Source organism: Clavelina lepadiformis, chromosome 8 (genome assembly GCF_947623445.1).
Source record: "Clavelina lepadiformis chromosome 8, kaClaLepa1.1, whole genome shotgun sequence".
Taxonomy (NCBI): domain Eukaryota; kingdom Metazoa; phylum Chordata; class Ascidiacea; order Aplousobranchia; family Clavelinidae; genus Clavelina; species Clavelina lepadiformis.
This window is the reverse complement of record NC_135247.1, coordinates 17,238,943-17,248,995: the sequence shown is the minus strand read 5'-3', so window position 1 is coordinate 17,248,995 and position 10,053 is coordinate 17,238,943. Positions and strand designations below refer to the sequence as shown.

The following is a 10,053-nucleotide window of genomic DNA, read 5'->3' as shown; positions in this document are numbered from 1 at the left end:
TATGCTTTCCTTTAAAAAGGGGTTTTCCATTTTCAAAACTGGTAATTCGCCAAGTAAGACATTCCTCAGAAATTGCGCAGCACCCCGTAGATCACATCACGTAGCGAACGTCACAAAGGATATGGTAACGTCACAATCGTCCGTAATGTTTTGATGGTCACGCACGATTAATTTGTCCTATTTGCGGGTTGCTAAATTTGCAACGAACTTGAAAGTTGAGCTTTTTCTGAAACAGTTTTAAAATGGTTTCTCTAGAAGTGTGTTTTGCTTTAAAACACTCCTGAAGTGTTTGACTCAACATATTGTAGCAGCAAAATGTTACATTTCCCATGTCCAAGTCTATACATACGCAACTATAATTACTCACGATGCGTCAAATACGTAAAAACGTGATTCGAAAACTTCTAAAAATTGTCGTCAAGTACCGCGTTATAAATCTTCTGCCAACCGGACGTAATCAATTACGATCGTTTTATCGTTTAGTAACATTGACCAACCGGAAAACTATTTATTTTTTTTAGTTTCTTGGGAATTATTCGCTTTTATATATAATAGTCTTCACTACTACTCAGTAAATTGTGATGGTTCACGACAGTTCCTGGGTTGAACCATTTTATTTTTAAGTCGTTTTGCTGACCTGAGAAAACGCGGATCTGCCTGGAAAACAAGTTTCATTTGTAATTACATCACTTTTAACGGGAAAAATGAATAACCCAACCCCATAAACGACGTGTTCGTGTGTGATTGGTTGAATAGGTCAAATTACGTGACTTCAACAGGAATTCGTTAAAGCCCCTTGCAAATTAGTCACTGCCGATAGTTATACATTGAAGTCTTAAGAGTTTTTGCTTTTATAAACCTCCTGTAGAGGTCGTTGAAAACACGTTAGTGGTCGTTTAAGATGAAATGGAATATGTCATGTGAATCCTGTTTTCTATCAACAGTTTGGTGTTGCGGAAGTTCCTTCTTGATGTTTTAGTAATTGAGCAGCGCTAAGAAGTACGCCTGGAAATCTCTTGTCACGCCGTATGAGTAGATTACACCAGTTATAAGAATTTTGGACATTTACGAATAGGTATTTGTAATCCACTCTGTGTGATGACACGTTTTTACTTTACCTCAACGTAATGCTACTGTGCACTCGTTTACTTAAACCTCTTTCTTCATAATTTTGATGATTTCCACCAAATTTTTATTATCGTGAGTCAGCATATATAGCCCCTTTTTTTATAAATCACTGTACGACGTTCATCGAACTTGTCACGACAATATTTTTAGAAATTTTAGAAAAATCATTCTGTATCAACGATGTTTTCGTGGTTTTGGCGTAAAAAATCAAATATTTTTAAAACAATGAGGTAACTTTTTTGATGAATCAGTTATTTTTTTGTTGAATAATAACCCAGGTTTTGCCTTTTTAGGCCGTTGATCAAAGTTCATCTTTGATATTATTTGTCAACTCAAATCTTTCAGATAATTATAGTCCCTTTAATTTTCCCCATCACTTGGTATGCCGCTAAATATCAAACATTACATAACTCGCATTTTAACTGATGCTTCACTGTGACAGCATTGTTATTATCATTGGAAACGCGCGACAAAGCCGTTGAATGTTGATATTTGGTTGACCCTTGTACACAAATAACATAGCTCTGGGGGGTCTAGAATGGTTTAAGTCATTTATGCTGAAGTTTCTTCTCGTATCACGCCTTTTAGTTTTATGCTTATTTAATACGATCTAAGTTAGACTTTTAGCTAAACTTTGTTCAGAAACTTTTCTGTGTAACCACTCTTTAGAATCGCTAAATTCTGAAAGATACGAATACTTTGATAAGCAAATTCACCACTTTATTTACAGAAGACATGGCACAAAAACAGGCACATCTGAGCAAGCAGAACAGAAACTCTTTTGGTACGCCGTATACAAACAGCTGTACTGTATCAACCATAGACGAGTCGTTGCAAAACATTTGTATTTTCTGTGGCAGTTAATCTCGTAGGCTGATGTGACATGTTTATTGTTGTTTATAGCTTATAGCCTATGTACAGCACTTTGTCGTTATAAACTTGTCCTCTAGCTTTTTGGGCCTGTACAAATATTCACAGCCTACAGGCTAAAGTAGTATTGCTCGTTTTTGACAAAACAAATCAAAAAAACTACTGTTTATATAAAACTCAACACCGGTACTTGTAGGTACTAGACAAATGTACACAAAGGCACCTTCGGTCGCCGGCCTATGAAACAACGTGAAACAATCGCTAATAGTTATACGAATAAGGTAATAGTTTCCCCAATATAATACTTTACATGTTGCGCTGCAGATGTTAATCACCCGACGTGACGTCATAATTTTTGCAACTGGTGACGTCATTGATAACGTCCTTAAAGTTAGTCTTCGTCACTGGAGGAAGAAGAGCTAAAGCTTTCCGAGCCATCCAGTTGTTTTTCTGAGATCGATGACGAAACAATCTTTCCATCTCTGACATAGACATCACATGAATTAGTAAATGTAGTAAGTTCAGTTAATTTATTTAAAATTTGCAGTTTTATTTATCTTTTTAATGTTGTTGAATTTGGTTGTAACGTTCAAAGTGTAGACCTTGAGATATTTCTTACTTCGTTTCAATGGTTTTGACAATCACTTTCTTCGTTGTTTTTGTCTTGTATTCACTGTCGCTCTCGTCACTTGACGAAGAAACCCTAAACATAGAAACAACATAACAAGGTTGGTACCAAAAACTTTGTGATCGACTCATGATATAAATAGGACAAGTAACCATTCATCACTATCAGTTTTAAATGTTATCAAAACTTCGCGCAGGACGAGACTTAAATAAAACGCACAGAAAACAAAACACTGTAATCCTTATGAATTAAACCGTTACATCCAGGCAATCACGTTCACAATGCTAAGAGAGTTTGTTCATGGATCGTTTCATCAGTTGCTGGGGTCAACATGCTGACACGTCATCGTACTTTGTACACGTCATTATTTGAAATGTGATGTCTTAAACTTGCCTTTTCTCCTCTCCTTCAAGCAACCTTCTGTAGGTGAGAATTTCTTTTTCCAGAGACATTTTAACACTCATAAGTCTCTTGTATTCCGCCAGATGGCGTTTCATCTCCTGCGTAGCGTAATCAAGCTCGTTGCCAAGTCGTCCGACACGAGCCTGGTATCGCTGTGCTTCCAGCTCGTAGCGTTTTTCTACGTCCGCTAGGTTGCGCTCGAGGTATTCATTCTGCAAAGATAAACAACTCGAGCTTATAAAGCTGCAACAATGCTGTCATATCTTGACAAGCTATAGCTTAATACAAATAATACGATATTAATTAATCAAACAAGTATTTTTGCAGTGAAATGATCCAATAATCTTTAAACAGGAGGTTGTCGTCCTTAAATTGTGTTGGTTTAATTGGGTAACTTGCATTGATTTTACATCATGAAAGGTTTTTTAATGTTGACTCTTCATTGCCTTCTAACGGGGAAAACAAAATTTCTTTGCAAAGTGAAATTGATGCACACATTGTCAACACTTGGTCTTGATCTAAAATTACTTTAAAGTTTATATAAATGAAATAAGTTGTATGTCGTAATTTCAGAATAGCCCAATTTGCTGGTGACAGCGTTGTAAGATGCTGAAAAAAATCCATTTATCACCGCTATTATGAGGTTTTTTGTTGGAAATAAACGGAGTGGCCGCTAATAAACGAGGTATGTTGTTTACCAGATTTTAAAATTCGTCGTACCACCAAAACATGACGATTCGTGCTGTAGTTTAGTCCGTCTGGCTGTATTTACTCGCATGTTAACGCCTCGGGCGAAGTTGAATGTCATCAGCCGAACCTGATGTCAAACGACCTTTTCGGTGGCGAGACCAAATATGGATCTATGTACCGGCGTATTATGTTATGACAACAGGCTCAGTTTTTTGCGCTGGCTGAATGAACGTGCGCTTATTTTCAACGCAGAATCTCGAAGGTTTGTAGAATCAACGCTTTACTTGTCGGTGTCAGAATTAATCCGATTTAGGTCAAGTGCGTAGGTTCAATATCACTTCTTGCAATTATACTTAAACTGATATGGTTGCGTTATAGTTCTTGAAAGTTATAGGACTTAGTGTAATGGACCTACAGGTCGTAAGTTTCATATGTGAACTCACCGATCCCCTGAGTGACTCAAGCTCCATTTCGAGTTGAGTGACCTGCTTCCGGTAATCGTTCACATCCACCTGGACCTTCTCAAGCTCGTTGATATTGAGCTTGGCGCGATCTTCCAAATCATCAAACTGAAAAAAAAACGTGCAAAGACTCATTTCTTGATCTTTGTTTTGCTCTGTTGCCTCCACAGTAAATCGTGCACGGAGGCGATACAACTTCTGCAGATTGGGTTTGCAATGATCATTGAATGTTTTTATGTTATGGTGTCAACGTGCTATTGCATTTCGCATTGAAGTTAATCGAAGGTTTTTAAAAATACAGAAATCATGTTCGGAAAAAGTGAGAGACGATTGTTTTCGAAAAAGCATTATACCTGTTGATAGAATATTTAAAAGCTGTATACTTAGTCACATAGGTGCATGACAGCCATAAGCAGTTTGAACTGGATTTAAGTTGATAACTGAGTTCGCTACGTATATGAAATCAGCAACATTTAAGTTAAAATGGCCTAGGGCTACAAGTGTGTTTTAGCAATTGACATTTCAACATTCCAGCAAGTGTAGCTGTCTGTCGACTTCTTTCGCTAGCAAGTTTAATTTTAAAACTTTCCTCACAAAAACGTTGCAAAACTACGTACGATGTTTTTGTCGGCAACAATGGCGCTCAAACTGCCATCATGAAAAAACTTGATAATTTTGTTTAAATTAACAGAATGGCACCGGTAGGCCTACATGTTAGATGTCCGATGAATTCGCATACTTTAATAGGGTATAGCAATATATAGGCTTTAGCGTTCAACTCTTAACTGTGAACTGATTTGTTTCAAAATTATAAACAGCTTACAAATTAAAAGCTTACAACTTAAAAGAATTATGTAAGCACTTTAACAAGCATCGGAACATCAATATCAAGTACTGATGGTTGTACAAAGATTATATTCAAACCCGATTATTCAAACCCGACTTCAAACATATTTGTACGACCAAATGATTGCTATCTTGAGAATAATTTTTATCGTATCCAATTGCAATAAATGACGAAAGAGAATACTCTGTAAATTTGATAACCTTGTAAGACAACTCACAGTTAGACGGTGAAAAACATCTACAATTCGGACAACATAAAACACTTAAAGACAAAATACTTTGTCGTATTTGGGTTGACATTTGAAGTCGGGCACGTTATTTTAAAATGACGTCATATACCTTGCTCTTGTACCATTGCTCAGCTTCGTCTCGGTTCTTTAGCACCATGGACTCGTACTGGGCGCGGATCTGCCGGAGCAGCTCCGCAACATCCGGAGCTATTCCGTCAACTTCCACGCTCACTCCCTGGTTCTTGATTTGCTCCATAAGGTCTTCGATTTCCTGAAGTTTGCGGGAAAATTAACGTTAGAATCGATACCAAGCACTATAGATTATACAGTTCTGTTGGATTATCCAATATATTGTTGTTTCTAAAGCAATATGACGTCCAACATTACGTCATAAACGCACTCACCTCAGCGTGAAGTTTCTTTCCGTAATCGAGCTCCTCCCTCATCGTTTCAATCTTTCTCTCCAAATCGACGCGTACCATTGTTGCGTCATCAACATCCTTACGTAATCGGCCCAATTCATCGTCAAGCTCGGAACGGAGGCGTCCCTCGTGGTCCAGCCTGAACGGTCAGGACATTTTAGAAAGGTCAAACAGGTTATATTTTCCTAAAGCTTTAAAAAATCGGAAAATTAGAAACAATTAAAATAATAAAGTAACCATATGAAGGTTTATTTGACTTATTTCAAGTTAAAGCTCCTCTTGTTTTATTGTCCAATTTTCTCTCTGACGCTTGTCACAACGCGTCATGGTGATGTCACTTAAATTATGACAGACAGGTTTGCGATAGCCTGTAACCCATTCCTTATGCCATGGGGCATGGCGTATTGGCGGTGACCTTTTATGGTTTACATTGCGAGCTTTTTAACACGAATTCGTTTTGACTATTTTCGGAGATTCTTCTTGATCTTGGTGAAATTATAGACACGATAAAAGTGGCACAAATCTCTACTGATGTTTATCACGAATTTCTCGCGAGCATCCTGTTAAATATTAGCATCGTTATAACGGCTTCGTTCCAAGTGCAAACACTAAAAACGTAAAAAGCCATCAAGGGATTTCAAACAATTTTTTTGCAGAACAATAAGTCATAAATAATTAATAAATCGTGTGCGTGAATAGCTTAGATTTTAAACTTCTGAGGATTTGATTCTTTGATAAGTCTAACAACTTTTTATCTGGTTTAGAAGTGAATTGTTATCCGCACGTTTATCCCCGCTCATGTATTGCAGCCTTATGTGTGAAAGCCAAAATAAATATTGTTCGATTTGTCTGCGGGTTTTATAGCCTTGGGCGTGCAACGCGGTAACTTTTGGAGTATTAGCCGGAAGATTTTAAAATAAACCTTCGGTAAAAGGCAATAGCATTTCATAAAGAGAATTGAAGCTCATTTTAAATAAAAACGTTTAGCAAAAATTTGACATTTTCTGTAACTTTTGCGTTGACGTATCTTAGTCTTTAAACGATAACGTCATATCATCTTTAGGTTAAGCTCCATTGTGACGTTTGTTTATGTATAAGCGAATGACATTCTCGTTAAATCGCTACAACACTCTATCACCGCGATGCTTTTCGTGATACGTACCAGCATGGGTTTTGTCTCGAAGTTTAAAGAAATAAATTCTTTTTCCTTTTCAATGAGCAATGATTTTACTCCGGAGTATGTCTCCTCCCCATCCCCATACTTACTTCCATTTAAACTCCGACGCCTCTCCTCTCAGGTTGTCTCTTTGGATCTCGGATCGGACCTTCGCCAACGTCGCGTCATCCACCTGCGCGCGCAACCTCCGAAGATTCTCGATCTTATCCTCCCCGAGATCGACTTCTTTATTCGCGCTCGCGTCCTGGATCAACTTCTCCAACCTCTGGTTCTCCTGCTCCAGATACCTGACTGTAAAACGTCACACGATACGTCACGAAACACGTCATCTTCAAATCACGTCACAAAATTGATTGATATCACGAATAAGAGTGACTTCAACCTTTTTCGATGTAATTCGCAAATCTGTTGTTGATTCCGCTCAAAGTTTCCTTCTCGTTCAATTTCAAGTTGACCATGTCACGCTCTAGCATACTAGGGGTCGCCGCCGCTGGAAATGGATAAATTTTGATGACTGAGTTAAAAACCATACAGGCGATAACGGTTTGGTGAAATAATCTGAAGAAATGCATAACACGCTTTTCCAAACTACACTATTCTTTGCTGTTGACATGGACGTTGTAGAATACAAAACTTTGATTAACTATTATTAAAGAAAGGCTTATTGAAAAAGTCAACATTCTTGCGCAATCTTGTAAAAGCAAACAAAGCACAAAAGTTATTAGCTGACCAGGTCATGTAGCCAAGTTGGGTTTTTAAGAACGGATAATTCACACTTACCTCCCAATCCAGCGGCTCCTCCCGATGATGACGAAGCAGAATAAGAGTACGAGACTCTTTTTGACGTCACAGGTTCCTCGACCCCGAAACCCTTCATGAAGGTTTTCGAACCAGCGGTGGAGTAGGCGGTCTGGTTCCCGAAAGTGTTCCTGTAGCTCGACCTGCTTGATTTTGAAGACATCTTTGCGACTGAATGCAGACTATTAAAAAAGACTTTGTACAATAACACGCAGGCAGGCGTTTAAATTGACCTTGAATGCTGTAGACGAGAAACATTTCTTGAAGTTAGAAGTAGGCTATCAGCATGGTCCAATTGTATGGTTAAAATTATATTTCTTTGTAGAAGTTATTCTAAGAAGTGTACTTGTTTATAAGGAAACGCCTGATATTAATTCTTACATTAAACGCATTTCTATGCCTCTTAGTTTTCACCAGTCTTTTTGCTGGTTAAAGGTTTAAACAACTAAGCTTCTGCAAATCCTTTCTTATCTTTCTCATCCACAATCAAACGAATCTCAAAACAAATTCTGTCTTTTTTAGACTTTGCACCGGACACAAAGCGAGTTTAGACTGCAAAGTGTTCGAAGTGGCAATTATTGATAAATTATATTGCGACTTGCTACACCATTCGTTTTAGAAGGTAGGGAATGGTCATCAGAAGAACACCAGCAAATAAATAGTTGATTGCCCTCGAAACATGCTTTTCGTTTTCTACTGACATTTGATCTCAAGATAAAGAGACAATTAATTTTATGACACTCTTGTGATAAACGTCTTTTGTACTTCAATTTAATTTTATGAGAGCTGTACCAACAAATAATGTCATTGTTATATATCACTATTGCAGACATGTAACGTCGCTGAGACTATAATTGGCCATTGTCTGAAAGTTCAGCAGTTGCGCAATGACTCGGCCTTACTTATTTAGTCCCAAGCACTTCTCGTAGTTAACTCAATTTGCCCCATACCAAAACTTGCAACAAGTTTATCTGCAGAAAATCGTTCGCATCGAACACGTTTTACTGCGGCTTTGCATTTTTTCTTTCACCGGTAAGTTGTTCTTTTTTGTTCAACCAAATTTAAAATACGTAACACACTGGATATTGTGACTCATAATGCGGGATCACCTTTTTTCATTTACATCATACTTGACATTTCTAATGATATTTAAATGCTAAGAGCTTTTGTAATTTTCGTACGTCATTACGCATAACGTGCGTAGGATGTATATAAAATTGTCTTTAATCGAAAAGCTAGATCGAACTTTACAGAAAGTTTAAAATGAGACGCGGCGTTTTAATTCCGAAGAGATAATAGCTTAAGTGTTCTTTCGAAAAGGAAATTTCGGTGTTTGTTTATTGTAGGAGAATAATTCGGCGCCAATTTGCTTGAAATCGTGAATGATGTTCATATATAGCATAGTTGAACTGTCCGCCTTTTCAGGTCAAAATATTAAGTTTGTTGCATACCACAAGTTTGTTGCAATTAACTTAATCGTTCAGACCCTTGTACAGCCGTTGTTTTATGACTAACGGGCAATGAAAGCCTACCAGCATGCGCAGTAAGATTCATATGCCTGATGTTTGGCTTAACTCAGGGAAACTGAGGCTTTTAATAACACTCTTTCATCAGTGCGAACGTTTTTAATTTTCAGCACGTGAGTTACACAGTCATGTGCTAAGCTATGTGAAAGTTAAAACAAAAACCCTTTTGCTGTTTCAAAAATATGTCTTTTTCACAAAAACGACCTTAAGAATAATCACTACTTTCAATCATTGCCATCAGGTGACTGAACGTCAATGTATCTGTGACGGTGCGGTAGCGACATCCAGTGACTCTGTTATATAATTCAGAACATTTTGTTTTTAAGAAAAGTATAAGATTATATAAACCATAGAGCATAGTTTGTGTACAGTACGATGCAATGCGATATTTCAAGTGAATTGTTTCGCATACAGCAAAATATGAAAAAAACAGAACATTGCTGAAAACGCATAGTATGCCATTGGCAACGCTTACTGAAGCTTTATCATGAAACATTTCGCTTTCAGAAGTACAAAAATGATTAGAAAAAGAAACATCTTTTAATATTGTCATTTAAGGAAATCTTTGCCTTTTTTAAAAATATTTTTTTCAAAAATAACGAGTTTTTCCCAAATTATGATGCTGAAATCTGTTTTTATTTCAGGTTTTAAGTAAATTGATCTCGCCGCTAGTAGACGTTGAAGAGCCGCTGACCATATATTGCATTTCACTTGTCTGAAGTTCCCGCCTCCTTTCAGAGTCCATTGATTGGTCACTAAACAGGATAGAAACGCAAGCAGCTATTGCCAGCGAAGCAAAACCTCATGGTTATATTCTATCTTAGGCCTATCTTGCAAGTAATGTTGCCCTTATCATAGAAAGTATGTTGCGGTGA

General features: G+C 37.4%; 1 protein-coding gene across 1 annotated transcript; it reads right to left on the bottom strand.

The window, feature by feature from the left end:
- Window positions 1–1,826: 1,826 nt before the first annotated feature.
- LOC143468994 (glial fibrillary acidic protein-like) lies at window positions 1,827–7,917 on the bottom strand. The gene is made up of 9 exons (XM_076966500.1): window positions 7,635–7,917; window positions 7,237–7,344; window positions 6,944–7,145; window positions 5,660–5,816; window positions 5,365–5,526; window positions 4,162–4,287; window positions 3,020–3,240; window positions 2,618–2,701; window positions 1,827–2,480 (listed from the first exon to the last, which is right to left on the bottom strand). Exons 1-9 carry the CDS (start codon window positions 7,813–7,815, stop codon window positions 2,390–2,392), a joined length of 1,332 nt encoding a protein of 443 aa, XP_076822615.1. The 5' UTR covers window positions 7,816–7,917; the 3' UTR covers window positions 1,827–2,389.
- Between the last annotated feature and the right edge of the window lie 2,136 nt (window positions 7,918–10,053).